The following is a 27,081-nucleotide window of genomic DNA, read 5'->3' on the forward strand; positions in this document are numbered from 1 at the left end:
ATCTCCCAGTGCAAACACTAATTACCAGGAGCTGCCTGTTCTCAGCTGGTCAAACTGTATCAGAGTTGGACATTGGAATATACCATAAGACAGGACCCAGTTTGATCTGGAAGCTCTTGAGCACGCACTGAAGGGACCGGTGTTGATTGGGGGGTTAACAGTGCTGAGAGAGGTGTGCCTCATGTCATTTTTGGTTAGGAGAGTCTGTGGAATAAACTGCTCTGTCCTCCATCTGTCTGGCTGCCTGCTTCTTTTTGACCTCCTCAAAATGGCTCCCGTGTCAGTCACTCTTTAACTCAGACATGCTGCTGCACATCTGTACTGCACATCTATACTGTGCTCCAAGTCTTCTTGCCATCCTACATCTGCTTTCTTCTGCACATCATGCTCTTCTGGTCACAGCACACTTATTTGAGTTGTTCATCTTCTTTAGTTTATTTTAAGTAAAAAGTTAAAAGTTAAATGCTCCGTGGATGCTTTTGATTAAGACATATGTTTTGCACACAACTGCTTTTTTTCATAGGGAGGATCAAAAAGACATCTTACTTAAGCAGGTCTTCGTCAGGCTTCGAGTCCAGCCACCTCCCTTCCCCCGAGTCCCCCAGCCTCCCCCTTACCCACCTCAGCCTCGTCCCTCCAGGGCAGGACCAGAGGCCCAGCTCCCTCCCTCCCCGCCCAGCCACCCTGCAGGGCCTAGTGGAGGACCACATGCTGGGAGCCCGCGCCCTCAGCCAGAGCTTGGACTCCCTGGGCAGTCACGCCGCCCTGGGGTTCCGGAGGTGCTACCAGTCCCCCGAGGAGGTCCACCAGGAGACGGAGCTCCAGGAAGAGCCGTGTGGCAGCGCAGAGGAGCCGGATTCAACAGAACCGACCGAAGTGAAAGACCTGGAACCTCCATCTCCATGTGAGGAAGAGGAACCCGAACAGCTGACCGCGCCATGTGCGTCTGAAGCGGTGGAGCCGGTCCTGTTGCCTGTGCCTGATGCGTGTGATGCAGTGGAGGCCTCACCATCTCCAGTGCCCTCTGCATCTGAACCCGAAGAACCAAGTCAGCCCGCTGAACCATGTTCATCTGGACCAGCAGAAGAGACTCTTCAGTCTACTGCACTTGTAGGGTCTGACGGAGAGGAGTCAACACATGTCAGTGCAGCTGTAGCGTCTGAATCAGACACGCTGCCATCTGCACACTGTGTCCCTGAGCCAGCGGAGCCGTCACGGCCAAGTGTGTTGTGCTCAACCGAACCAGCACAAGCCAGTGCATCGCTTGCATGCGAAGCGGAAGAATCGACACGTCCAGCTGCAGCTTGCGCATCTCAAACAGATGAACCGACGCATGGAAGCACATCGCTTTCATGTGACGCCGAGCTGGCACACTCCACAGAGCCTTTGGAGTGTGAATCAACAGAGAGGATGCAGCCAAATGCTCCGTCCTTACCAGAAACAGCTCAGCCATCACAGCCTGCACTCCCTTGTGCTGAAGAGCTGGCTGGGGAATGGCAGCAGTCTGAGACGCTGACAGACATGCCCCGTCCATCGGCAGCGGAAGAGCAGCCTTCGAGCAGCGTGCCCCACAGTCCTCAGAGCCCTGTGACACCTGAACGGATGGATGTCTCATCATCACCTGCCAAGGTCACCGTCTCCACGGAGGTCCGCCAGACTCGCGTCACGGTCACTCCACCGTCCAAGAAACCCGCTGTCCAGAGGGGCACCAAGCCCCCGATTCCTGCTAAACCCAAAGACTATTTGCCCAGCAGCAGGAGCTCAATACAGCCACCGGCCAGGGACCATCAGCAGGTTCCTGCCACTCACCTCACCACTGTCCACTCTAGGCCATCGGAGGATCCCTCCACTGCTGACCAGAGCAGCACCCTGAGTCCCGGGGGAAATGAGAACCTCAGGCCGGCTGTGAAACCGCCCCGCCCTCCCCGGCCACCCCGCACCCCTGAACCTCCAGCGCACAGGAAGCTCCATGGGGCAGGCAGGAGGGGCACGCAGGATAACATGGGATACCTGGAGGCCCTCGTGGAGGAGAAGCTGGCAGCGGAGGGGATCTGCCTCTCTGAGGAGCCTTACTCTGACAAGGTACAGTACAGAGTTATGGGACACAAAATGAAACAATGTTGCTTCATTTCATTTGATAGAAAGTCATTTGGTGACCATCAACATGTTTAATTCCAAGCATGATGTGATGTGATAATATGGAGATGTGATATTATGGAGGACTGGAATAAATATTGAAAACATTGCATAATTGTTTACTGTATTGTAAGCAGTAATCCACAGCATTACAAATATTACCAATACGATTATGAATCCTCACAGTGTTTATGGATGGTCATTCATTCATTGTGCTCATGTGTGGTCTTCATTCCCTGCAGCATGGCCGTTGTGGGATCCCGCTCACTCTGGTCCAGAGGTATTCGGAGGAGCTCAGCGAGGCTCTGGGGGACACAGCCAGAGTCATGGAGCAGATCAGAGTCCAGCAGCTCCACAAGGAACACCGCATGGCTGTAAGAGACGCCTCATAGCCACAGCACCTTTCCTAACTGTGACTGATAAATCAGTGTCAAAGATAGGGGGTCTCAGAAGAATGAGGCTGAGAAAGCAGAAGATCGTGTTATTCTGCTACAGACTAAAACCCGCAAAGATTACATGATGGAAATTGAATGAGACAATAAGCCTGAATCAGTCAAGCATTTAAGAAATGTCTCTTAGAGAGAGCGGTGGTTTATAAATACAATTGTCTGCTGCAGTTGGTATCTGTAAATCACACTGGTGTCAGCTAAGTGCATAAATAAGACTAAATAAATCCAGATGAAAACGCCTTCTGAGATCATCTTGTTCCAGTTTGTGGTTGTAAAGGGATAGACACAATGACAATATTTAGTGCTGAGTGTGATTATAGCTGTGAATGTTTGCTTAATGCGTCAGCCTGCATATAACAAATCCCATGCCCACCCAGCAGAACTGAATCAGACCATTACCTCAGCTTCATGTTTTCGCCCTGGTTCTTTCTCTGGTTCAGCTGAGTACCTCGCATGTTTCTTTGGTCAGCTCCTCATGATGTTCTCTCCCCTGTCTCTTCTCTTCTCCAGATCCCATCCAAAGGGCTGTCCACGGTGTGTCCAATGAAGTAGACATCAGGATTTCCTGCTGCCTCGCAGGGTGTAGGCCTGAGAGTTCAGCACAGGGGCCCCCACATCTGGATCCCCCTCACTCAAATAGACCTATCAGTGATGCTGTGTCCATCTTGCTACCCAACAAATAACTGCCATCATCCACACCACTGCCAGAATAATAGTTCCAACAGACTCCAGAACTTCATGTATATAGCTCAATTAATGTCTATGAGAGGACCTGAACATCTTTAAATCCTTCCTGCAAGACTTCTCTCTGGTCATCCTCTGACCCCAAGGACACAGACGGCCAGAGACAGATGTTCAGTGAGATTATGGCCAGAATGGTGTCAAGTTGAACTGCTGATAAATGCAGTTTGTGTCGACAATGTGAGGAGTTGGCCAGAACACGGACTGATTTGCCCCAGCAGGGGGCGCTCTTTAAGAGAAGAGAAGCCAGGGTAATGGAAACGCGCCTATTGAGATGACTGGAGCCAGCAAAGATGGGTTATTGTTTCCAGTTCAGGACTCTTTTTTTCCATAGCACCTGGGAAAGGAAGAATGCTTTCCCCATTAACAGTCATGAGGAACTGACAATGTGTATGTTAATATTCAACACCTGACTAATCATGGCTTAGAGCATTACAACACCTTCTAAATCATTGAGAGACTTTTCATAAATGTTCAACATGTGTAAATGTTGCATATTTAACCACTGTATTTGTGCAGTCTTAGGAAGAGGTGGTATAATTTGCTGCATTTGTTTTAGAATGTGTTAGCCAAATTTGTAGTGTAGGCTATACCTTGTTCCTTTACTGTCCAGTGTTTAAGTGACTGTGCAGACCATTATAGAAAACCTGAATTGTAATTGATAGTAGCGTACAGTACATGACTTTTGTAGCTATCTGAGAGCCTAAATGAATTCAACATCTATATGAAAAATATGGAAAAGAAATGTAGTTTCAAGATGTGCCACACATGCTCACCATCAGAATAGTTGAATAAATTAAACAGATGCAGTCCAAATACAGATAACTTATTTATTTTGTATACATCACACCAATATCAATACTGACTGTTATTAAGGCATTATTTTGATCTACAGTTGTTTATAATTTTAGCATCTACACATTTTTATGACCAGTAGATGCAGAGACATATCTGTCAGTCTGAATCAAGTCAATTTCAAATAAAACCCATTATGAAGCATTGTCTAATTATTGTTTGCATAACCTTGTGTGACCTTTGGCTACAGATGTTTTGATTTTTTTTTTTTTTAAGGCCAAAGTTGTATTGTAGCTGACCTTGTAGCCTATGACATTATAGCCTACAGTGAATCACATCTGTGACTGAACAACCAGAAACGTTTTCCTCACAGCAACATCTGGTCTGACACACATCATACCCATTGTTATTATTGAGATCAGGCGTAAGTAGGCTACTGACACATGTTGTTCAGTCGGCTTCAAAGATCCTCAAAGATCTTGACTACAAAAATCCAGGTAAGAACTCGAAAATGTCGCTGTACTTGGCCAGAGGGTGTCTCCCTTTCTCCAGTCGAGTCAAAAGTTGTGCGCTTTGAGTCATCTGGTTTATCCACTGGGATTTGAAACTCGACACCGCCACATCGCTTTTGAATAGTGAATGATGAAGGAACTCTACAGTTTCTCAAACCGAGAGCAACCGCTTACCGTGGTTGACCATCAGGTTAGATGTCATTCAGTTTCGACGGACACTAGGTGTGTTGATGTCGGCGAAACATCTCCGGCGCTTTCGAATGGGGACCATCACTGACTACGACTCCGAATGATGATGATATGATGAAGAATATAGGCAACAATCAAATTCATAAACATCAAGCAAACCACAACCGAGGGAAGAACAAGAGGGGTAACTGGCTGGCCGTTATTTTGTTCCGAATCTCACGGCGCGACTTCGGCTTCTGCTTGACAGCACTATTCCTGTTCTGTTTGGGTTCACTTTTTTGGCAACTAAACGGCGGTCCTCCAAACCTTCTTCAAGACATCCGCTATTACTTCGGTAAGAATAAACTTTAAATGATTTTAATATGATTAACTGTTGGTAATTCAACCGTAGCCTTTATTTATTATGAAAACTTGCCAGCTCCAGTGGGCCGCGGTGCCCCCTTCGAAGTGACGAAATCACGTTTTATTGAATAAAGGGTCGTTTGTGTTGGGGACTGTACACGTAGGCTATACGTGCAGAATATTTAATATTTTTAGCTCTGCACAGTAGACCTCAGGTGGGCTACGAGGAAGAGTTTGGCTGTAAGCTACTAGCCTAGTACTTCAGAGATATGTTAGGTCACCACAAATAAGGTATTACGCACGACTTTCCGTTTTCTTCGCCTGAGAGACAAGAGAAAGTGGTGAGGGGGAATCAGAACAAAGTTTTCAGTGTTATGCTTTTCAGAACTTGATGGCTCTTAACTCAGATAGTTTCTTAATTCATGAAATAATAGACAGAATAGCAATTATTTGCTATTTGGTTAAAGAAAAAGAAGCAAAACATTCAAGCACTGTGATTTGTATTAGGTTAATAGCCTAGTTGTAGACTGTCTACTACCAAGTAGGTCCAGTCGGCTGTCTTCTTTTGTATTACCATCCACACTTAAAACTAAACATGATGTATCACAATTGAACTCTATATCATGCCTACTAAAAGGTGATTATAAACATGATCTGTTTAAAAGTAGCTGATATTTTCCCCAATTATCTCATTAATGCAAGGAGTACATGTCAGGAACAGATGGAACATCAACACAGTGGAAACACTGTGTGGTTAGGAAACCTGCCCAACTCATTTACAACAAAAACATAGACCTACCATTCAAAACAATCTTTCAGTTAATCCTGGGCCTAGGGAACAACATAATTTAAATACAACACAACGGGGAAAAACACTCTATTACTTCATATGGTAATACAGTGTTTTACAGTGTCTTACCATTGACCATGCAAAAATATTCGGGCTTTCTTTAGCCCATCTTAAGAATGTTGAAGTGCAAGTGCATCACCACCGATTAGGCTTGATATGAGGTGTTTCAACAGTCCCTCTCTTTCATCTGCGCTCAGCCTACCCTTATCAACAGTAAAAGCAAGGATGAATTCCTCTCAGCGGAAGTTCAGTGCATGATCAGGGCAATCCCAACAACTGAATTTCACTGAAGACTTAAAACTCTAAGGTGCCATTAGTCTACACACGCCTCCCAGCATGCGCTCTGAGTTTAGGTGTAAACAGCTGTGTACAGTATGTTCTGGACTCCCTGGTCAACCAATGGCTTCAACTCACCAAACACATCTGGTTTCATCAAAGCACTACATCAGTGTGTCCCTGAATAACCTAGCCTGGGTTCTGTCCATGTCTGTGGCCCCTCATGGACAAACCCTTGGTTAACCTGTGCTGTCAGTGGTCAGAAGTACACACAAGACCTCTCCCAGTGACCACTACCTCACACTGCCACTGTGTGTACTATATCGCTGCAGGGAGAATCTGTTTAGCATTTAATTGAGCTGCAGGGAGAATCTGTTAAGCATTTAATTGAGTCCATACTTGTTTCACAGAATGTGGTGTTGGTGGTGTAGCATGTTTTCGAATCATAATGCGTTACAGTCTGCCTTTTGAAGTACAAACACCATCTGTGTTGTGCGCCATTAAAATCGGTTACTGATGTGTTAGTTCAGTCAATTGGTATGTAATGGATTTTTATGATCCTTTGAACAGAGCAGAGTAGAAATGTGTACCAGTGAGTCATAATCACCCGATATGAACTCCATTCTTTTGACAGTCAGTGGAGCACCTGCAGTCTCCTGCCATTAGTTCGCTTAACACCAATAAAAAAAAAAAGCACCAAAGTTTGTGTTCCATGTCAGATTCCATTCTTCTGCATAATTCACCCATGAGCAGCCAGCCGAAGCATGTGGCGTGTAAACCAGATCAGAGCTTATTTCCTGTTGGTCTCGGGCAGTCTCCAGATAAAAAGTGAACTCTCTGTCTTCGGCCTCAGATCCAGTAATGATTTCATTTAGAGCTGTGCCTTCGGAAAGTCTCCACTGACCCATGGAAAAATCCAGCCTGGCCGACGGGCTAGACCCCCCTCCAACCCCAACCCCCCTGTAGGAAAGCTGAATGAGATTATATAATACAGCCACTCAGAGCAGAGAGAGCCCCCCTCACACTCACTCAGACACACGCACACACACACACACACGCGCGCGCCGCGCACACACACACACAAACAAAACTCACACACATCTGAACTCAGACTCGGCCCAAATCAGAATCATGAGGATTCATTCCTCTCAGATCCGCCACCCAAATATCTAACTTGTGAAAATCAACAAGTCGGTATTAAGGAACCACTGAGCGTCTTTGGCAAAACAACACTGCCCGGCGCAACACTGTCCTCTGTCTACTGCCCTGCCCTGTCTGATATAGAGGAGGGGTTGGGTTGAGTGATGGCTGGAGCTCAGTGGCCCCAGCGTGGGTCTGCCCTGCGTGAGCTGTTGGTGAAGGCAGGGCTTTAGGGTAAGCCCGCTCTCTACCTGCAGACTCTGGCCTGACAGAGGTGCTCTGTGGGGCCCCTAACCCTATGATGCATACCAGTCAGGGCGCACTGATGAAAACTCTCCTCAGTGAAAGTAAAAGGCCAGAAGTTCAGCTCAGGCAACATCTCATGTGTTTATAAGAGCAAGATGTGCCAGGCTCTTTTTGAATTACCTACACTGTTTGAATTATTAATAAAAGCAAACATTCACACCTCTCAGAATTGACACCTTCTATTACTTTTGAAACTCATCCCCTGCTAAACTGATGTTATGCTTCTACACAAATAAGCATGACAGCAATTGTATGATTAGAAATATACATTTGATTAATTCAATTGATTGTTTGGTAAGTGTGTTTTGGTTTGTTTGTTTTGTTTGTTTTTATGTGTCCTAGAAAACAGATTGATATTTTTTAAGCAAGGTGAGGTGGATTCCTGAGCGTTGCTGACTGTACATTCCCAAGGCCGCTGCTGGCTAATAATTCTACACGGCTGGATAGTCCTCCGAATTCTTCTCCCAGAGCCTTAGCCAGTACACATAAAACTATTCTTCCAGTAGCTTAAGAGATAGGGATGATGTTATTATAATGTCATTTCAGGAGATGCAGGAGAAGCATTCCTAGGTGATAAAGAATCTAGGTATGTTTGGTCAGTCACACATGGGAAAGATCTGAATGCCATCATCAGCATGGTGTTCCTTGCACACAAAGGATTTAGTAACCAATGGGCATCCCTGAGTAGTTTTTGGCTTCGTGTGGACACAATAAACTTGTCTCCCAGTGAGGTGAAGGAAACATAATATATTATGACTTTGTGGACTATATCTCAGCTTTTGTGCATCTCTGTGTCTACAACAAATGTCTCCCGCAGAGATATGAATATTAATAAAATGCTAATAACTTTTGGAAATGGTTACAGTATGTTCATCTTTGTGAGCCAGAACAAATGTTTTGTTTTGGTGGTGCGTGTGCGTTGTGATGTGAGTCTCTTAAAAACACATTAAGATGAGACTCTGGGGTGACTTCCAAGCATGAGATAACTCTGGCAACTCCTCTCTCGCAGGACAATCAACGTTTACAGATGACCATGGACCCGTAGCCCCCAAAGTAAGTGCTTCACTCATCTTATTGAAACATTTGAACATTGTTCTCTGAGCTACATAGCCATCATGTTCAAATTAATTCATGATTACAGACTGGCTTTTTGCCAAACTCTCTTTACACAATTGTTGAAATATCTTCCTGCTACACCACAAGGTCATATTGTCTACAGACATAACTTCACTACAGGCTGTTCTTTTGGCAGGTTTATCATTTAGTTTCAGTCACTCCTGGGTTGCAGTGGAAGCGTGGTTTCATAGCTTCTGACTCATTTCTAACCTCTTCAATATCAGTCCACTTCTGTGGGCCAATATTGTTTGACACCGTGGGCCCAGTGGCACAGTGATAGTGGTGACCCTACTGTAGATCTGGCATCCAAGTGGCCTGTGCACCTTTGACCTCCATGTTCTTGTAACCTTATCACGGGTGTGTTGTGTTGCAGGTGCTGCCGTTCCCCAGCAGGGTGGTGTACAACCGCGTGGGGAAGTGCGGCAGTCGCACCATCGTCCTGTTGCTGCGCATCCTGGCTGACCGCCAACAGTTCACTCTGGTCTCCTCAGACATCCACAACAAGACCAGACTGACCAAACATGAGCAGGTACACACACATCAGTTCTAGCACAGTGGAATCCATTTTTTTTATCCTAGCTGAGTGATCTGAATCTCTTTTATAGTGGCACAGGCTAGCATAGACGGCAGGCACAGCTAGCGTCCTAGCTAAATTCCCAAACTGGTGCATTCAGTCTGATCCCCTTATCCTCCCCAATTGTGATTGGCTTATTCATTCTCTCACTCTCCACTTCAAGCTGGTGTGTGGTATGAGGTTCTCTCTCAACTGTAAAGATCTTTGGGTGCCTTGATAAGGGTCTATATAAATGCAAGTTTTTTTGTAAAAGGTTTTTTATATAAGACCATAAAAACAAAAAGGTTATCTGTCTTATTTCATATCTTCCATCATTCTGTGTGACTTTGAGGTGTAAGACTGAGTATAACATGTCTGCAATATGTCTTTGGTTTGCTTTGGTTTTAGGCAACTCTCATGAGGAACATCACTGAGATACCACAGCCGTTCCTGTACACTCGACATGTACACTTTCTCAACTTCACAAGGTTATCCACAGATTTTTCAATCATTGACAGCTCTTGAGGTTTTCTGTGACTGTCCTCTAAAATATTGATTTCATTTCCTATTATCATGCTACAGTAATTTCCCGCATATAAGCCGCATTGTGTATAAGCCGCAGGACAGTGTTTTATGCAAGTTAAAAGAAACAAAACCATATTAACTCCATATTAACTGCTCCCCTGTATTAACCTCATAGCTGAAGAAATTTTGCAAAATCAATGTATAAGCCGCGGCTTATAGTCGGGAAATTACGGTAAAGTTTAGACTTTTGGGGGCAATTGCTCTGTCGCTAGTTTGGAAGCATGTGGCGAGCTAGTTTTAAACTCCAACTCCCAACTCCAAGTCCAATTTAAAACCGTGTTAAACTCCAAACTAGCGACAGAGCAATTGCCCCTTGGTATTCTAGAGGTATTGTGTAGTCTGCTTTGTTGACATTGGATCTCACAGCTAAACATTCGTGCCTGTTTTGTACAGGTTCAAGATAGAAGAGCCGGTGTACATCAACATCATCAGAGACCCAATCAACCGCTTCCTGTCCAACTACTTCTTCCGGCGCTTTGGGGATTGGCGTGGCGAGGAGAACCACTTGGTGCGGACACCTGGGATGAAGGATGAGGAGAGATACCTGGTGAGTCTTCCCTGCCTCACTGTCACACAACTGCAGAAGGACCATCTATAGACGGCCTAGAGATTTTACTGGCTTAATGGCCAATAGTTGTCTTCCCGTCCCACTGTTTCATTTCAATCACAACGTAGGCTACATGCAGAGGCAAACAAATACACCCTAATCTTTGCCTCCAGCACATTCATAGATTTTGTTGATGGCTTTTATAGGAGAAGGGACATATGGTTATGGTTATGGTTATTTAGCAGACGCCTTTGTCCAAAGCGACATACAAATAAATAGCAATACAAATTAAATAACAGTGAACAATTACAAAAAAGGGAGAATAGCAATATTATCAATACAACAATCATTTAAGCACTAATCTAATGAGAAATAAAACAATGAAATGACAAAAGCAATCAAATAAGTCACTCAGTTAATTATATAATAACAATAACTATAGCAAGGTATGGCTAAATTTAAGGACAATAGCAGAATAAATGTAAAATTTTAACAATGGACAAATTATAACAAAACAAAACTATTATACAAACCATAACACATAACAAACACTCAAAAGACTAAGTGCATATTAAACAAATATGCCTTAAGACCCCTCTTAAAAGATCCAAAACTGTTGCTTGAACGGAGAGCACTGGGCAACTCATTCCACCAACACGGAACCACTGAAGAATAGGATCTACAGTTTGACCTAGCATGTATGGTTTGTCGACAAAACAGACGCTCCTCAGAAGATCGCAATGGGCGGTTGGGAATGTACATCTTCATCAAAGAACTGAAGTAGCTAGGAGCAGATCCAGTCAGTGTCCTATAGGCCAGAGTGAGAGATTTAAATTTAATTCTGGCTACTATAGGGAGCCAGTGGAGAGTAACTAGGAGAGGGGTTACATGTGTCCTCTTTGGCTGATTGAAGACCAGTCGTGCTGCAGCATTCTGAATCAACTGTAGTGGTCTTAATACGCAAGCAGGTAGGCCAGCTAACAGGGATATAACATATGCCATCAGTGTTAGTGTTGGCTTAGTTAGCGGTGAAGTTAGATCAAAATGCTCCACTCAGTTGGTTGCGCTTGCATCTGAGTTGCTTTTTTATTTTAATTTAGCGGCGAGGATGAATGTAATCCCTGTTGCTCATGTCAGAAAATATTTCTATTATTATGTTTACTTGTTGGCTTCATTCAAATTGCTTGGAAATCTCTGAAAGCCATCACCACAAATGATCTGGTACTCTGACGACAAGGGGTTCCTGTGATGTTTCTCATATAGATGGTATTCATGTCCCAGGAGTCTTTTTCTGGAGCCTGCTTGTGTTTGCTTTGGGCAGGAAATAGTCCTGTGGCAGCTCCTGGGCTGAATGCCTCCATACATCACATGCTCAGCTGATGCGCCCCCTTGTGGTGATGTGTACAATAACACAGCAAGCTCATGCTCATATATTATAGCAGCAGTCTGCCTCAAGTATGCCATGTTTAGGCAAAGGAGGCACTGTTTTTAGTTTTTGGAAAAGACCGAGGGATTGCACATGCACATTAAACATTATGCACCAGAAGAGGTATTTCCAAAGGGTTGTTTTTTGTGTAAGGCTAATGGGCCAAGAATCCATTGACTTGAGCTCTTGTGTACCAGTGATGATTCCAATAAGAAAGTCTGTTCAATTCAGCAGGTTTCAGCTCTAACAAACATTCATTGAAACCTCTGTACTAACACCGTCTCCATCTTCCCTGCCTCAGGACATCAACACCTGTATCCTGGAAAACTACCCCGAGTGCTCCAACCCCCGTCTCTTCTACATCATCCCGTACTTCTGTGGACAACATCCGCAATGCAGGTGAGGCTTGTACACAAATCCCCCCCCCCCCCCCCACAGACACACACCTGACTCTCAGGTTAGAGTCGGTCATCAGCCCCTGTGTCTTCAGACCCCTCGCCAAGTTGTCTGAGACCTCTCCGTGCCAAAGTCCTCTCCACTGCCAGAGCCATCCTCAGCCAAAACTCATGAGTGGCGCCTTATATTTAGTGACTGTTAATTAGAAGGTCAATAAAGCCGGATTTACGCCCGGAGATTTATCACCTGGGTGAGCCGAAGTTGTTTGAATTTATTTCGGTTGCTGGGGCATCTGAGGTGAATGGAAGATTTGCGCCACGGTCTGCACTGCAGACAGTGCTATGAAATCATCTCATCCACAGCAGCTTTTGTCCGACAGAAATACTTTTCATGGAGGCTCGTCGGATTTTTTCAACGTTGCGTTTTACCAAGGTTTAACATTATTGAGAAACATTAAATATTGACGCAATTGAGAGGTTTTGGTCGCTCCGTAATAGATTCCCCTGCTTCTTGGAAGGAAAAAAATATTGTGCCTTTGTTGCTTGTTGCTAGGGAGCCGAGCGAGTGGGCTCTGGAGAAGGCCAAGCAGAATGTTCTGGAACACTACCTGCTGGTGGGAGTCCTGGAGGAGCTGGAGGACGTGCTTCTACTGCTGGAGCGACTCCTGCCGCACTTCTTCTTTGACGTGCTAAACATCTATAAGAGTCCTGGTGGGTCCTCCTCTCCAGCCCTATCCCACCCTCAGCCCAGGGATTGAGAGCAGGATGTCTCAAAATGTTTACGAGTGTGTTTAGAAGCTGTGAATTCTTAGGAAATGTACCACGCAGTTACCACAAAGTGCTTATTTATTTAATGTGAGCTCTATTACCTTTTCCTGTTTAGATAATATGTGGAAATTGAAATTTCCAGAGAAACGGTCTTAACTCTCTCTCACACACACATATGCTCACACACTCTCTCCCCCTCTCTCTCTCTCTCTTTCTCTCTCTCTCTCTTCTCACACCTTCTTGTCTCATCTCCAGAGTATAAGAAGCTGGGCAACCTGACAGGGACCGTTCGCAAGCACACTCCGAGCCTGGAGGCCCTGCAGGTGCTGTACCAGCGCATGGAGCACGAGTACATCTTCTACAACTACATACGAGACCTGTTCCACCTCACCAAGAGGAAGATCGGCCTGCGGTCCGGGCCGCGGCCCTCGCGCCGCCACCTCAACCTTGCCCCCAGAGCGCACACCGACAACCAGGACGGTGAAGAGGCAGGACGCAACTGAGTTAAGCCGTCCAGAGGACCAATTCGAGAGCCTTCGGACTAACCCCCGAATGTGTAGTCAGACAATCAGACGGAGCCGTTCAGGGAAGAACACATTTTCAAATAGAGCAGACAAGTGGTTCTTTATTCTGCTGTTTTGGACGGGTTTGTTTTTGCAGACATGCTGGCCTTGTCATTAGTAATAATACACTGCTTTGATTTCTGCCTTAGCTTATTATCCAGTGACATCAGAATAGGGCCTTCACAAGGGAGGAAGAACAGAGGTCGTTCCAGCTGTAACTGGATGCTGAAACTGTTTACGCTGTAGTCAGAATTCCTTCTCGAGTTCATCAGAGGATGAGGGAAATAGGGAAGAGCTGAAAAACAACATTTCCAGATGGTCTCCAAAGCAGGAATGGCTTTAAGGTGAACAGTGCTACTTAAAATCGTTTAAAACCCTACTTCCACTTTTTTGCTAAATTGTTTCAATGCAAAATTAGAAAACATTATGTAGAATCATTAACAGCAGTTGTCATTTAACAGTTCAGAATGTCTTGTCTGTGGCTTGAATTAAAGGTTGATTGACCAAAATGAGGTAAATGTTTTTAAGTAACAGTATTATTATTAACTTATTATGAAGAGAGGGGGGATAGAAAAGGAGTCAGAAAAAAGGTGACTTTCCTGAAATAATTTTGCAACCGTATGAACCTGTAAATATTCTGTCTCTCTGAAATCAATGGCACTTGTGAATGTGTTGCCTTCGTTTTCTTTTGGTAACGTGTCCCCCCTTCTCCTCTACTGGCATGTCAGCATTGGAAGAGAGATGGGAGACTTTACAGTACAATTCGCTCTTTGTTTTCCTCTTTGGCTTTCCCATGTGCAGTTGGATCTCTTATATGAGTCATATATGTCTGGTCATTCATGTCAACTCCAGCACAGACTTCCCATTGAATGCAGTAAGAAACGCCTGGATTTAATTGCTTACTGTGGCCAAAACCAATAGATCAGTCAGTGTTCATGTAATACATGTAATCTTTCTATGTCACCTTTAACCTTAAAGGTGAAAAAACAGGGCAGCTGAAAGAGCAGCTTTGAGAAAACTGGTCATCAAATTGCTGTTGGAATTTATCCCATAAAAGTATGATTTGTGTCAAATACATATGTAAATTATTGATTTTCAGTTATTTTTCATATTTTCATATTGACAGGAAATGGCATGTACAACTGGGGGATAATGATAGTAAATAGCAATGTGAACAAATAAATGTGATTTACATAGTTGAGGGTGCAATGTGAAATAAAGGAATGTGACATCTGCTTGGTGTTAAAGAACGTTTATTGAAATAAATCACTATTCTTTGTAAAATTCCTTCAGATGAATTTGATTAGAAAAGTGTAGACTATATGGTCAAACAGTTTAATACACTTAGCATATTTCGACAAATATTGTATGAAAGATTTAAGAATTACCATTAAACAGTATTTGTATGTTTACATCTGTTTACCTAGTTAACATTTGCATTGCACAGCCGAGTCCATTCTGCTCACAGTTTGGCCGAGTGGGGATGCTGCAGCAGAGACTGCCTCACCAGCCCCAGGGCATCCAGGGCCGTGCCCCAGGCCAGAGTGACCCCCATGCCCCCGTGGCCGTAGTTGTGCACCAGCGGCACCTCCCGGCCGCCTGCCGTTCTCAGCCGCTCCACCTCCACCCGTGGGCTCTCCCTACCCGGCCGCAGGCCGACCCACTCCCCCACCACCTGCCCCCCGTGGAGGGCCGGCTCCAGTCGGAAGCAGCGCTCCAAGATGCCCTCCCTGTCGCCCACGTCCGCCTTTAGACGCCAGTCCCCTGCCTGCCGCGTTCCCCCCAGGGTAATGCTGTTCACACCTGGGAAGATGTAGGTGAGGCAGTCCTCGTCACAAACAAAGTTCTTCACCCAGGGGGCCTGGAACTTGAGAATCTGCCCACGGATGGGGTACATCTTTGTATCCCCCACCAGGGAGTGAGCTCCTAGTCCTGAACAGTTCACAATGACATCATAGGTGTCGGCCAGGTGCTGAAGATCAGAGACCTTCCCATAGGAGATCTTACCGCCCGCTTTCCCAAATCTGCAAAAGAGAATTTGGATAATTTGTTCCAATCACCATATTCAAAAGAATTTCATCAAATCATACTGAAAAAGATATAAATGATTGATATGAATGTCTAATGCTGTAGATAAAGATAATCAAAATGAACAATGTGAACAAGGTTTGGGAAGAACATTGTGTCTTCTAGAAACCCACCAGTTCTCTCTAAGGTCGAGCTCGTACCTCTTCTCCAGCCAGGGCAGGTAGGTGGTGCACTCACACTTGATTGTAGTGAATGCCTGTCCAAACTTGTGATCAGGGAATCTCTTCATCTCGCGGTCGCTTAAGAAGCGGAAGCCGAAGACATGCTCTGCCCAGAATGGCCTCTTGTCAGCGGACACCTCCTTGAAGATCTGACACCTTTTTAGATTAGATTAGATTTAATGTTATTGTCATTGTACAGAGTACAAGTACAGAAACAACAAAATGCAGTTTGCATCTAACCAGAAGAGCAAAAAAGCAGAAAAGAGCAAAGTGAAATACACTGTATAGACAGGTGGATAAACAATATAAGACATACAGTGCAGTGTAGATATGCATGCCATGGTCGTGGACACCTCAACAGACACAGGCAAGGAGGCATTAGTTGGTTGGCTGTCACCGGGGTGCAGAGCTGCTCTGCAGCTGTTCAGTAGGGTGACAGCTGCAGGGAAGAAGCTTCCTCTGAACCTGGTGATTCGGGTGCGGAGAGACCTACAGTATAACATCTACCCGGGGGGAGTGGGGTAAACAGTCTGTGGTTGGGGTGAGAAGAGTCAAGAAGAGCCTTGTACAAGCATCGCTTGCCCTGGATGGCCTCGCTGGAGGGGATTGAGGCAGATTTCACCATCCTCTGCAGTGCTTTCCAGTCAAAGGCAGAGCAGCTGCCATACTATACTGTGACACAGTTGGTGAGGATGCTCTCTGTGGTGCAGCGGTAGAAGTTCGCCAGGATCTGAGGAGACAGGTGGACCTTCTTTAGTCTCCTTCTTCTTTAGAGACGCTGGTGAGCCTTCTTGATCAGGATAGAGGTCCTCAGAGATGTGGACAACCATAAACTTGAAGCTGGTGACATGCTCCACCTCAGTCCTGTTGATGAGGATGGGTGTGTGTGTGTGTTCTCGCTTTTGACTTCTTGAAGTCCATACTGAGCTCTTTGGTGTTGAGAGGCAGGTTGTTGTCAGTGTACCATGATAGGTGCTGGACTTCCTCCCTGTAGGCCGCCTCATCGATGTTGTTGAGGAGACCAATCAATCGCCGTAATGTAGTCTGCAAACTTGACAGTGATGTCATATACAGGTGTACAGTCATAGGTGAAGAAGGAGAAAAAAGAGAGGGCTCAGCACACAGCCTTGTGGTACGCCGGTGTTCAGGAGGTTGAGGCTATCTAACCTAACAGGCTGCCGTCTGTTGGTTAGGAAGTCCAGAATCCAGAGGGAGGTATTGATGCCCAATTCACTGAGTTTGGTGTTTAGTTTGGAGCATGATGGTGTTGAATGTTGAACTGAAGTTAATGAACAGTGTTCCCACTTAGGTGTTGCTAATTGTCAAGGTGGGTCAGGGCGGAGTGAAGTGCCGTATAGATGCCATCCTCCATGCTCCTGTTGATAATTGCCTTTCACTGTACGCAAATGAAACACCATATCAAAAATTACCCTGTGGTCTCTAAAGTCATTGATGCTGTGGTCGATGGAGGAAAAGTCGAGGGATCATCTGACCAAAGCCGTGCTGTACCTCTCAAGGATCTGTGAGTTCTCCATCCAGTGTTAATTTGGGTTGGTCATGATTACTTAAAGCAACACTAAAGAGTTTTTCGTACCTTAAAATAATGTTTCCAAAATCATTTCAGCGGTTCATCAACTCGTAATAGGGTGAACGGCATTTCTGCTTTCACTTCGCAGCCCTCTATCGGCTATAACCGCACTATGTGACTTTACGAGGTGGGGTAGTGTATCTGTAGTTCGATGAATTGAGACATCAGAAACTACAAGTTCGACTTGCTTCGATGTCACAATACATCATACTTTCATAAAATCATGCAACATATTCTACCTTGTCTGTTATTTGCTGGATAAACAAATAGAGTGTGTGCGACAGAGGAAAAGTGCTTTAGTGTTGCTTTAAAACACTTTTGCGCTGAGTAACCTATAAGTGGAGTGTTCCATCTGTAATATTTCAGAATAGTGGTATTTATTATTTCAGTGGAGAGGAGTGTGCCATGCACTATGGTATTATGTTCCTTAAAGAAATCACTAGTAAATGACCGCATTGCATAATTAAAATGGGTGTACACTGAATTCTTAGCAAACATACTTCAAATAAAGAACACATTGGAGTTAGCTCTGACTCTAAATGGTCTTAGTCGGATGTAGATTGACTCGCCACTAGAGTACAACACAACTCAGGTAATAAAACCACTCGCTAACTCATTAAACTGTCCGTAAATGATCCACCATGTGATAAGTGTCCAAAAGATTCAATGTTGTAAGGACCAGGTTATAAGCTTTTCAGCATTACATAGTGTTTTTCCATGCCTAAGAGAAGCATTTTTGCTGTGAAGAATGTCTTGAAGGTTCAAAGATGCTGATGGCTGGAATTCTTCATCTAGAGAGGGTGCTATAGACCACATAAACCTTTAAAGGAACACATTTATAACCTTACTAGTCTTGGACCGTGAAAGCATACAGAAGAAGCCAAGAATTGTCTGCTAACCAACCCTGAGCTCAGGATGACTCCTGTCTCCCCACTCTCGGTGGACTGGGCAATGGCCAGCAGGTGATCAAAGCTCTCCTTGAACCACCGGCGTTGGCGCTCCAGAGGAATATCTGTCAAGAGAAACATTATAGACCCCATTCTCATTCACTTCACATTAAGGGTATGTGGCGTCCAATAGTTCAACACTTGGCACTGGACAGCAGCTGCTGGAAAAGATTGTACAGAAAATCTTTGACCCTATCCAAAGATTTGTTAGCCTACCTGGAAACTGAGACGCAATTAAAATCCCAGCGGCTCCATCACTGGTGGTGTCAGGGGTGAAGCGCTCACTGATGACGGTCACTGAGCAGTGGGGGAGGGTCTCTGCGATGCACACCGCCGTGGATAGACCCACCACTCCTGCCCCGACAACCACAACTTTCACTGACTGCATTGTGGTGTTCAACTGCCTCTTGGAAGACGCGGCAGGTATTTCTATTATGCTGCCATCATCTGGTGGATTGCAGAACTGCAAAAAATAAATGTGGTGGGACAGTGCATTATGAAGACATGCTGGTTTACCTGCCATGTTGTGAATAACAATATATGAAAAAATATGTCTAAAATAGATCATCAGAATCATATTTATCGAGACCAATGTCTATGTAAATAGTCCCAAATAGCAAATAAACATGCATGACTTGCAACTGATTCGTGAACTTCAGCTATACAAAGTTCAATTGTGTAACTAGGCTGTTTATTCCTAGTCTATAGGTGCAATTAAGGGTAATAAAGGAGTTTATCTCATAATAACATAATATGATAGTATGATATAAACATATAAAACATAACCGTATGATTGGTGCAAACTGCATTCTGTATGTAAATCATTGTTTTTTGGTTATTGTTCACATTTTCATATTGGAAGAAAAAAACAAGCAACAGGGGGATTGCAGGGGGGAAAACAGCGATGCGAAAAAATACATGTGATTTACTTAAGGGTGCAAAGTGAAATAAAGGAATGTGACATCTGTTTGATGTTAAAGAACAATTTATTTAAATAATTCACTATTCTTTTCAAAAATGTCCTTAATATCGATTAGAAAGTAATCAAACAGCTAAATACACTACCAAATTATTATCAATATTGTACAAAAGATTTTACCCGTTTACCTAGTTATCATCTGCATTGTATTATTTTAAAGCAATTTAGAGCAGTTCTCTATTAAGGGTTGAACTCTCCCCAAGGCAGTGTTCAGATTAAAGGATAGCCCCTACAATCATCCAAATTCATTCAATCAAAAACAGACAGTGAACCAAGTGTTACAGCAAATAAGCATCCAGGCATGCCTTCCCATCCAAGAAGTTTGTTAAAACTTATCACACAAAATGTTATTCTGTACTTAGATTTCAGAAACTGTATATCAGTAGTACTGTAGGCTGTTTAGATGTTCTGTCATATGCCTTCACTACCAGCACTGCAATCTCACAGTGTAAGGCAAGGTGTAACATTGTACAATGAGACTGTATCATCTACATCTGTACCTGTATCAGCAGCCTGTGGCAATGAATATATGTCTAACTCAAAACAGTACCTAGCAGTATGAGATTCATTGCAGTTGGATTGATGTTTAATGCCCCAGAAGAAACACCCATTTTGCTATGGGTAGACCAATACAGGTCAGACATGTCTACAGCTCAGTTCTGCTCACAGCCTGGCCCTGGGGGGATGCTGCAGCAGAGACTGCCTCACCAGCCCTAGGGCATCCAGGGCCGTGCCCCAGGCCAGTGTGACCCCCCAGCCCCCGTGGCCGTAGTTGTGCACCAGCGGCACCTCCCGGCCGCCTGCCGTTCTCAGCCGCTCCACCTCCACCCGTGGGCTCTCCCTACCCGGCCGCAAGCCGACCCACTCCCCCACCACCTGCCCCCCGTGGAGGGCCGGCTCCAGTCGGAAGCAGCGCTCCAAGATGCCCTCCCTGTCGCCCACGTCCGCCTTTAGACGCCAGTCCCCAGCCTGCCTCGTTCCCCCCAGGGTTAGGCTGTTCACACCTGGGTAGACGTAGGTGTGGCCATCCCCATCACGGATAAAGTTCTTCACCCAGGGGGCCTGGAACTTGAGAATCTGCCCACGGATGGGGTACATCTTCGTATCCCCCACCAGGGAGTGAGCTCCTAGTCCTGAACAGTTCACAATGACATCATAGGTGTCGGCCAGGCGCTGGAGATCAGAGACCTTCCCATACAGGATCTTACCGCCAGCTTTGCCGAATCTGCACAAGAGAGTTGCGATAATTTGTTCCAGTCCCTCTAAGAATCTCAAGTCAAATCAAACTGAAAAAGTTAAACTGATTGATGTTTGATGATTGATGTCAAACCAACGGTGCAGCGGATACAGCTAATGGCCATAATGAGCAGTATGTGTAACAAGGTTTGGGTCAGGACATTAAATCTGCAAGGAAAGGCAAGCCGCCACCCGTACCTCTTCTCCAGCCAGGGCAGGTAGGTGATGCACTCACACTTGATTGTAGTGAATGCCTGTCCAAACCTGTGATCAGGGAACCTCTTCATCTCACGGTCGCTTAGGACGCGGAAGCCAAGGACATGCTCTGCCCAGAATGGCCTCTTATCAGCGGGGACCTCCTTGAAGACCTGACACCTTCACAGACATGACCGAGATTATAAAACCGCTCCCTAAATGATTGTACTATCTGTAAATGATCCACCAAGTGGTGAATGGTACGATTCAGTGACCTTAAAATCAAAGGTTATAAGCATTTTAGCATCAAATAGTGTACTGTATTTACATGCGCCTAACATTCATAGTATATAAATCACTGAAAATGCCACTTCTTATCGGTTAAAGTGCATGATGTATTTCGCAGAATGTTCTGAAGGTACAACGATGTTGATTACAGGAATTCTTCAACTAGAAAAGATGCTAGACAACACAATTCTTTAAAGGAACACACTTTTTTTTTTATCTTCGACTGTGGACAAAAGAAGCCAAGAAATGTCTGGCAAACCAACCCTGAGCTCAGGATGACTCCTGTGTCCCCACTCTCGGAGGACTGAGCGATGGCCAGCAGGTGATCAAAGCTGTCCTTGAACCACCGCTGCTGCCGCTCCAGAGGAATATCTGTCAAGAAAAACAACATAGACCACTATTCACATCCAGGGTAGGTCACATCTAATAATTTAAAAAATGGCATTGGGAAAGGTTGCACAGAAAACCTTTGACTCTCCAAAGATTTGCTAGCCTACCTGGAAACTGAGAGGCAAACAAGATCCCAGCGGCTCCATCACTGGTGGTGTCAGGGGTGAAGCGCTCACTGATGACGGTCACTGAGCAGTGGGGGAGGGTCTCTGCGATGCACACCGCTGTGGATAGACCCACCACTCCTGCCCCGACAACCACAACTTTCACTGACTGCATTATGGTGTCCAATGGACTCTTTGAAGACTCAGCAGGTTTCATACTAGTATGTTGCCACCATCTGGTGGATTGAGGAACTGTAAAAATAAATGTGGTAGAATAGTGCGATCAGATGATGTTCAATATAGGCTTAAAGACATGCCTTGCTATAGAAAAAATAGACCTATATAAATGATAAATTGGCAGAATTCTGTTTATCGAGATCAATGGCTAAGTTTATGCAAATCAAGCATGACTTGCAACTCATTCATGGCTGTACAAAGTCCAATTATGTAACCAGGCTGTTCATTTCTCTGCATTCTGGGGTAAGGACCCTCGCATTGTTTTGGTTTTGTGACCGTGATGGCTTCTGATGGCATTACCTAGCCTACAGTAGGTATCTTGAGGCATAGGCCTACTGCTAGCAGAATCCATTACAGTAAGGTTAAGTGGCATATGCCCAAACTGCCTGTAACTTAGGCTACCTACTTACGGCTGCAGAAATCACTGCTCTCACGCTATTTGGAGAAATCTTACAGAAATTCGACGCTGGGAGACATCTGACACTTACTGAAAATCCTGTACTCAAACCGTTATCAGGAGCATGAGTCATCGACCTATCATTAAATCACTGTAGCAAGTGCATGAAAACCGAGCGTTCAAATCTTTTTCAATGTAACCACACGATGGCAGTATGACCCTTTCTCTTCTCGTCCTTCACATTTCCCATAGAAGAAACGTAGTACTCTCATTTCTCGCGATGGTTGAGTGACGATCTATTTAAGGAAGGTAAGGTCCTGAAAGCTTTATATCTTTATTTACTTTTTTGTTAAATATTTGGTAGTTTTTCGTAGATGTTAGATTCACGGGGAATTATGCAGTTTTACATAGTTAAATAGCACAGAAACGAGTATGCACATCGATGGTAATCTCTTCATAAAATGATGCTAGGAAGTCATGGTTTTAAGACAAAACATGGCGCTTGGTTTAAAATAATGTAATGCATAGGTTACTTGTGTTTACTTTTCAGGGAACTAGCTGCTAGTAACGTCTGCGTATTTACTTAGTCATCAGGTTATAACAGTTTACATACCAAACAAAGCCAAGTCTGTCGTGCATTTGTCCTCTATTATTATAACGTTAACCACGTTTAATTCTTGAATGAATATGCTGATTACAGTTAACAGTTTACCTCTTCCCTTATAGGGTTAACGTTAGTGTTTGCATGGCATAATGTCTGAACATCTACCTTCACCTAAGATGGCCTTTCATTCAAAGACACACAAGGACACCATCCTGAATAAATTTGATATGCTGAGAAAAAAAGATATTCTTTGTGATATCACCCTCATTGTGGAACAAGTGCACTTCAAAGCGCACAAAGCCCTTCTAGCAGCCAGTAGTGAATACTTCTCCTCCTTGCTGATGGCTGTCGACTTGCCCACTACTTCCCAGGCTGTGTACCAGCTGGAAGGCATAGCCGCACAGGCCTTTGGGGCAGTGTTGGAGTTCATTTACAGTGCCAGCGTGTGTGTGGAGCAGAGTGCCGCTGAGCAACTCCTGAGCACTGCCCGCTTCCTTGGGATCACTGACCTGCTATGTGCAGACAGGAAAGATGAGGGGGCGACTGTTTCCTCACCGGAATGTGACAGTCTTGAACTGGTGCCTGTCACCTGTCATCAAGACTCAAACGGGGCATTTAGGAATAAGTCAGACGGAGCATTTAAAAATGGCGAGGCGTCTGGCTTTGAGGCACAGACTCCACCAAAGCGTAAGAGAGGGCGACCTCGAAAGAACACACAGGCAGTTGTCACCAAAGTGACAGACACAGTTGTGGATGATGACATCTCAGCCGCATCCAATCAGATGTCTGTCAGTGAGGCCAAGGCAACAGATGGTCAGGATGGAGGAAACGACCCTGGGAATGAAGGCGAGGTCAACGAGCGTCTGTCTGAGTCACCGAGAGATGACGGCAAAGACCCAGACGACGCCGATTACGTCCCGTCCTCTCGTGGCTTGCGCCACAGCAAGCGTAAGATCAAGCGGCCAGTGAAGCTGAGCGGTTACCGGCTGGGGGACCAGGCGTCTGAACCGGGGCAGCCTGGGAAGAGAGGCAGGAAGAGGAAGTATCCCGACACCGAGGCCCGCTGTGAAGACTGTGGAAAAGTCTTTAAGAACCACGTCTTCTTGAAGGTGCATCAACGGACTCACACTGGTAAGAGTCTGGACAGGGGTCAGGGTGTGTGGTGTGTGTCATAAGCAGTAGTCCTGTTATTCCTGTTATTCAGGTCCCTTCCCACAGGTGTATACATTCAAGCACCTAGTTTATGAATGCATACTGCATGGTGCTCGATTAACACACCTGTGGCAAGGGACCTGATGAAACCCATGAATAAACTTAAGCCTACCTTAGACTGACAGACTTTGACAAAATTTGGGAAAGATTCCTGAAAGATTGTAGTCTTTTGAGTAAAGCTTGAATGAGGGGAATTAGTTAAAAGACTACAATCTTTCAAGAATATTTCCCAAATCTTGTCAAAGTCTGTCAGTGTCAAGAATCTTTCCCAAATCTTGTCAAACTCTGTCAGTGTAAGGTAGGCTTGAGGTGTTGTAGATGAACTGATTCAGTGTAAATTGTGTCTCTGTGTGGCAGGTGAGAGACCCTATGGGTGCCATATCTGTGGAAAGGACTTCACTCAGAAGCACACCCTCCTGATCCACCAGCAGATGCACACTGGGGAGAAGCCTCATGTCTGCACCATCTGCAAAAAGGCCCTGTCCACCAAACACTCTCTGCAGGAGCACATGAACTTGCACACTGGTACTAAGCTGCATACTGTATGACAAATGAAGTGATCTTTTTGTGTCTTGTTTTTTCAGTATAAAAACAAAAAACTTGGTGTGTGTTCGCCTATGTTTTCAAATTTGAACACATCACCACCATTAACATATCCTTTGCATCAATTACGGTCTTCATCATTATGAATTGAGTACAGAAGCTCATCATGGCTATAGATAACAATATACTTGGTTGGTTTCAAAGGAACTATAAGGTCAAATTTTCCCAACTGACATACAGTACCAAAATTAAGCTGACAAGATAGATTGTTGCTGCCAGCTCACCTTTCTTTCCCATAATATGTATTTCCCCTCTAGAGCAGAAGTTGTTCAGCTGTGACCAGTGTGGACGAAGTTTCACCCAGAAGCGGCAGCTAAAGAGCCACTACAGGATTCACACAAGCCAGTCGCTGCCCGAGTGTGCCCACTGCCAAAGACGCTTTCTGGACGCCGCCCAGCTCAAGAAGCACCTGAGAACTCACACGGGTAAAGATTGCCAAGAATTTTCTCCAAGGACACATTTTGATACTCTTTATGGACAACATGCTTTGTTGCCAAGAAACAAAAATCCTTTTAGAAGTCTAATGATTATCCAATAATGTGTAAGGTTCATGAAAATCATTCAGAGGGTCAAAGTTTCACAGGGTATTTCGCTAGCTGACATAGACCTACCTCCTGTTCTTTATAGGTGAGAAGCCTTTCACGTGTGAGATCTGTGGAAAGTGTTTTACAGCCAAGAGCACCCTTCAGACCCACATCAGAATCCACAGGTGAGCCACTTTAGCGTGACTGATCAGATACAAACAGACTTACTAACAGATCTAGATTGTGTATCTAGAGGGAAAGATCTAGTGAATACTTAACTGTCCTGCTTACAAATAATTACTCAAATGGCAATTTGCTCCATTATTAATTCATGCATTATAACATGCTGTTTTGTGTGTGTTTAATCCATCCTGTGCAGGGGGGAGAAGCCGTACGTGTGCAGCGTGTGCGGTAAGTCCTTCTCAGATGCGAGCGCGCACAGGCGCCACGTGTCCTCACACTCGGGTAAGAAGCCCTTCAGCTGCCCCGTCTGTAGCTTGTCCTTCGCTCGGCCCGACAACCTCAAGGTCCACGCCAAGACCCACAGCAAGGAGTGGCCCCGCGACCCTGGCACGGGCCAAGAGACCCACGAGGCCCCTGGGGACGGCGCGGTGGTGCTGAGCTCTGGGGTGTCGGGCTCGGCCACGGACGACGTGCGGGGCCTTATCCAGCTGCAGCCCTACCAGGTGCCCGCCGGGGGCGAGCAGCAGGAGATCCAGCTGGTGGTGACGGGCGACGTGGAGAACATCAACTTCGTTCCCGGCCAGGAGTCGGGGATCAGCATCATCACCACGACGACGAGCGAGAGCAACGGCGCGGGCGGCGGCGGAGACCCCCAGGGCGCCCAGAGCCTCACGCTGCTCACGCAGCCGTCAGGGCACCACATGCTGGTGACGCAGGACGCGGGCGACCCCTCCGCGGCACACATCCAGACCATCAGCATGCTGGAGGGCCAGGTGGGCGCGGGGGCCGGCGGCGGTGTCGGGCAGGGCGAGCAGATGCACGTCATCCTCACCAAGGAGGCCATGGAGCAGCTGCACCAGCACGCCCAGGCGCAGGCCCAGCCAGGCAGCCAGGGGGCGCTGCAGCTCCTTCAGCCGCGCGGCGGCGCCGCCCAGCTCCTGCCGCAGCCTCACCTCCAGCACCACCACCACCACCACCACCACGCCGGCCTGCCGCAGATGACCGTGGCCTCGGACACCACGGCACCCTCCCAGGGCGAGAGGGAGAGCCAGGCCATCCACATCAGCAGCCAGGCCGGACAGCCCATCTGCATCAGCCAGACCAGCCAGCAGATCCCCAGCCACCACATCCAGGGCCAGACCTTCCAGATCCAGGCAGGGAACGTCTCCTACCTGTACACCACCAGCCTCGCCCCCAACACCTGACCCAGGTGTTCACCTTCACCCCAGCGGCAGTATGAATGAACTGATGTAAAGTAAACCGCTAAAGACTGGGAAATGAAATCCAGTGTAAAGACTATTGGTACAGGGTCACTGGTAATGATATGTCTTCCTTTAAAGGAACCCTCAGTGCCTGTTGCAGTCCATTTTAATGTCATACGCAAAAATGCCTAATCAACAACCAATTTCTATTTTATTTCCCTCTTCATTTTAATCTGTATACTTCATTGTTGTGAATGTATTCATGAAAGTTCCATGTGCCCACAGTGGCAAAACTTTTATATTCAGTTGCCTATTCTATAAGTGAAAGAAGCGAGAAGAAATTATTAATGTGTTTTGACTGTAAAGTTTGTTTTATTATTATTGAAAGATCAGGGACACATTAGAAAAGTAAAGACTTCTAAACTGAAGCAATATTCTGTCATTAATCAACAAC

General features: G+C 45.6%; 5 protein-coding genes across 12 annotated transcripts in view; 3 read left to right on the forward strand and 2 right to left on the reverse strand.

The window, feature by feature from the left end:
* sash1b (SAM and SH3 domain containing 1b) overlaps positions 1–4,308 on the forward strand; it is an 81,530-nt gene extending 77,222 nt beyond the window's left edge. For all 4 annotated transcript variants that reach the window (XM_062523234.1, XM_062523235.1, XM_062523236.1 and 1 more), the window contains 3 exons: positions 524–2,082; positions 2,379–2,510; positions 3,096–4,308. In XM_062523234.1, coding sequence (XP_062379218.1) covers positions 524–2,082; positions 2,379–2,510; positions 3,096–3,137 — 1,733 coding nt within the window. In that variant the 3' untranslated portion in view covers positions 3,138–4,308. The remainder of the gene's footprint in view (positions 1–523; positions 2,083–2,378; positions 2,511–3,095) is intronic.
* Positions 4,309–4,752: 444 nt separating this feature from the next.
* Positions 4,753–14,923, forward strand: LOC134067061 (uronyl 2-sulfotransferase). The gene is made up of 8 exons (XM_062522117.1): positions 4,753–5,156; positions 8,746–8,789; positions 9,226–9,381; positions 9,814–9,893; positions 10,384–10,537; positions 12,265–12,362; positions 12,912–13,069; positions 13,382–14,923. Exons 1-8 carry the CDS (start codon positions 4,934–4,936, stop codon positions 13,627–13,629), a joined length of 1,161 nt encoding a protein of 386 aa, XP_062378101.1. The 5' UTR covers positions 4,753–4,933; the 3' UTR covers positions 13,630–14,923.
* An 11-nt stretch (positions 14,924–14,934) lies between these two features.
* On the reverse strand, positions 14,935–20,970 carry LOC134067063 (D-aspartate oxidase-like). The gene is made up of 5 exons (XM_062522122.1): positions 20,887–20,970; positions 18,690–18,936; positions 18,430–18,538; positions 15,918–16,094; positions 14,935–15,713 (listed from the first exon to the last, which is right to left on the reverse strand). The coding sequence occupies exons 2-5, from the start codon at positions 18,859–18,861 to the stop codon at positions 15,152–15,154; spliced, it is 1,020 nt and encodes a 339-aa protein (XP_062378106.1). The 5' UTR covers positions 18,862–18,936; positions 20,887–20,970; the 3' UTR covers positions 14,935–15,151.
* Positions 19,441–24,959, reverse strand: LOC134067062 (D-aspartate oxidase-like). Of its 4 annotated transcripts, none has more exons than XM_062522118.1 (5): positions 24,943–24,959; positions 21,669–21,917; positions 21,435–21,543; positions 20,887–21,063; positions 19,441–20,677 (listed from the first exon to the last, which is right to left on the reverse strand). In XM_062522118.1, the coding sequence occupies exons 1-5, from the start codon at positions 24,953–24,955 to the stop codon at positions 20,116–20,118; spliced, it is 1,110 nt and encodes a 369-aa protein (XP_062378102.1). In that variant the 5' UTR covers positions 24,956–24,959; the 3' UTR covers positions 19,441–20,115. The 4 variants fall into 4 exon arrangements, with proteins under 4 accessions (XP_062378102.1, XP_062378103.1, XP_062378104.1 ...); XM_062522119.1 differs by lacking the exon at positions 24,943–24,959 and adding an exon at positions 22,391–22,498; XM_062522120.1 differs by lacking the exon at positions 24,943–24,959 and adding an exon at positions 22,313–22,437.
* zbtb24 (zinc finger and BTB domain containing 24) lies at positions 22,153–26,989 on the forward strand. Of its 2 annotated transcripts, none has more exons than XM_062522115.1 (6): positions 22,153–22,608; positions 23,026–24,034; positions 24,473–24,640; positions 24,976–25,143; positions 25,346–25,427; positions 25,622–26,989. In XM_062522115.1, exons 2-6 carry the CDS (start codon positions 23,053–23,055, stop codon positions 26,628–26,630), a joined length of 2,409 nt encoding a protein of 802 aa, XP_062378099.1. In that variant the 5' UTR covers positions 22,153–22,608; positions 23,026–23,052; the 3' UTR covers positions 26,631–26,989. The 2 variants fall into 2 exon arrangements, with proteins under 2 accessions (XP_062378099.1, XP_062378100.1); XM_062522116.1 differs by lacking the exon at positions 22,153–22,608 and adding an exon at positions 22,723–22,744.
* The last annotated feature ends 92 nt before the right edge of the window (positions 26,990–27,081 follow it).

This window comes from Sardina pilchardus, chromosome 20 (assembly GCF_963854185.1).
Source record: "Sardina pilchardus chromosome 20, fSarPil1.1, whole genome shotgun sequence".
NCBI classification, from domain to species: domain Eukaryota; kingdom Metazoa; phylum Chordata; class Actinopteri; order Clupeiformes; family Clupeidae; genus Sardina; species Sardina pilchardus.

Bases quoted from the DNA above. Each gene is read 5' to 3' on its own strand.
- LOC134067063 (XM_062522122.1), bottom strand. From the start codon at position 18,861: ATGCAGTCAGTGAAAGTTGTGGTTGTCGGGGCAGGAGTGGTGGGTCTA. The intron at 18,539-18,689 runs GTAGGCTAACAA...TTCTCTTGACAG, and splicing joins AATTGCGTCTCAGTTTCCAG to ATATTCCTCTGGAGCGCCAA. The intron at 15,714-15,917 runs GTACGAGCTCGA...TCTCTTTTGCAG, and splicing joins CTGCCCTGGCTGGAGAAGAG to ATTTGGGAAAGCGGGCGGTA.
- LOC134067061 (XM_062522117.1), top strand. From the start codon at position 4,934: ATGATGAAGAATATAGGCAACAATCAAATTCATAAACATCAAGCAAAC. The intron at 9,382-9,813 runs GTACACACACAT...CTTTGGTTTTAG, and splicing joins GACTGACCAAACATGAGCAG to GCAACTCTCATGAGGAACAT. The intron at 9,894-10,383 runs GTTATCCACAGA...TGTTTTGTACAG, and splicing joins CACTTTCTCAACTTCACAAG to GTTCAAGATAGAAGAGCCGG.
- zbtb24 (XM_062522115.1), top strand. From the start codon at position 23,053: ATGTCTGAACATCTACCTTCACCTAAGATGGCCTTTCATTCAAAGACA. The intron at 24,641-24,975 runs GTACTAAGCTGC...TTTCCCCTCTAG, and splicing joins GCACATGAACTTGCACACTG to AGCAGAAGTTGTTCAGCTGT. The intron at 25,428-25,621 runs GTGAGCCACTTT...CATCCTGTGCAG, and splicing joins ACCCACATCAGAATCCACAG to GGGGGAGAAGCCGTACGTGT.
- LOC134067062 (XM_062522118.1), bottom strand. The intron at 21,544-21,668 runs GTAGGCTAGCAA...TTTTCTTGACAG, and splicing joins GTTTGCCTCTCAGTTTCCAG to ATATTCCTCTGGAGCGGCAG. The intron at 20,678-20,886 runs GTACGGGTGGCG...TCTCTTGTGCAG, and splicing joins CTGCCCTGGCTGGAGAAGAG to ATTCGGCAAAGCTGGCGGTA.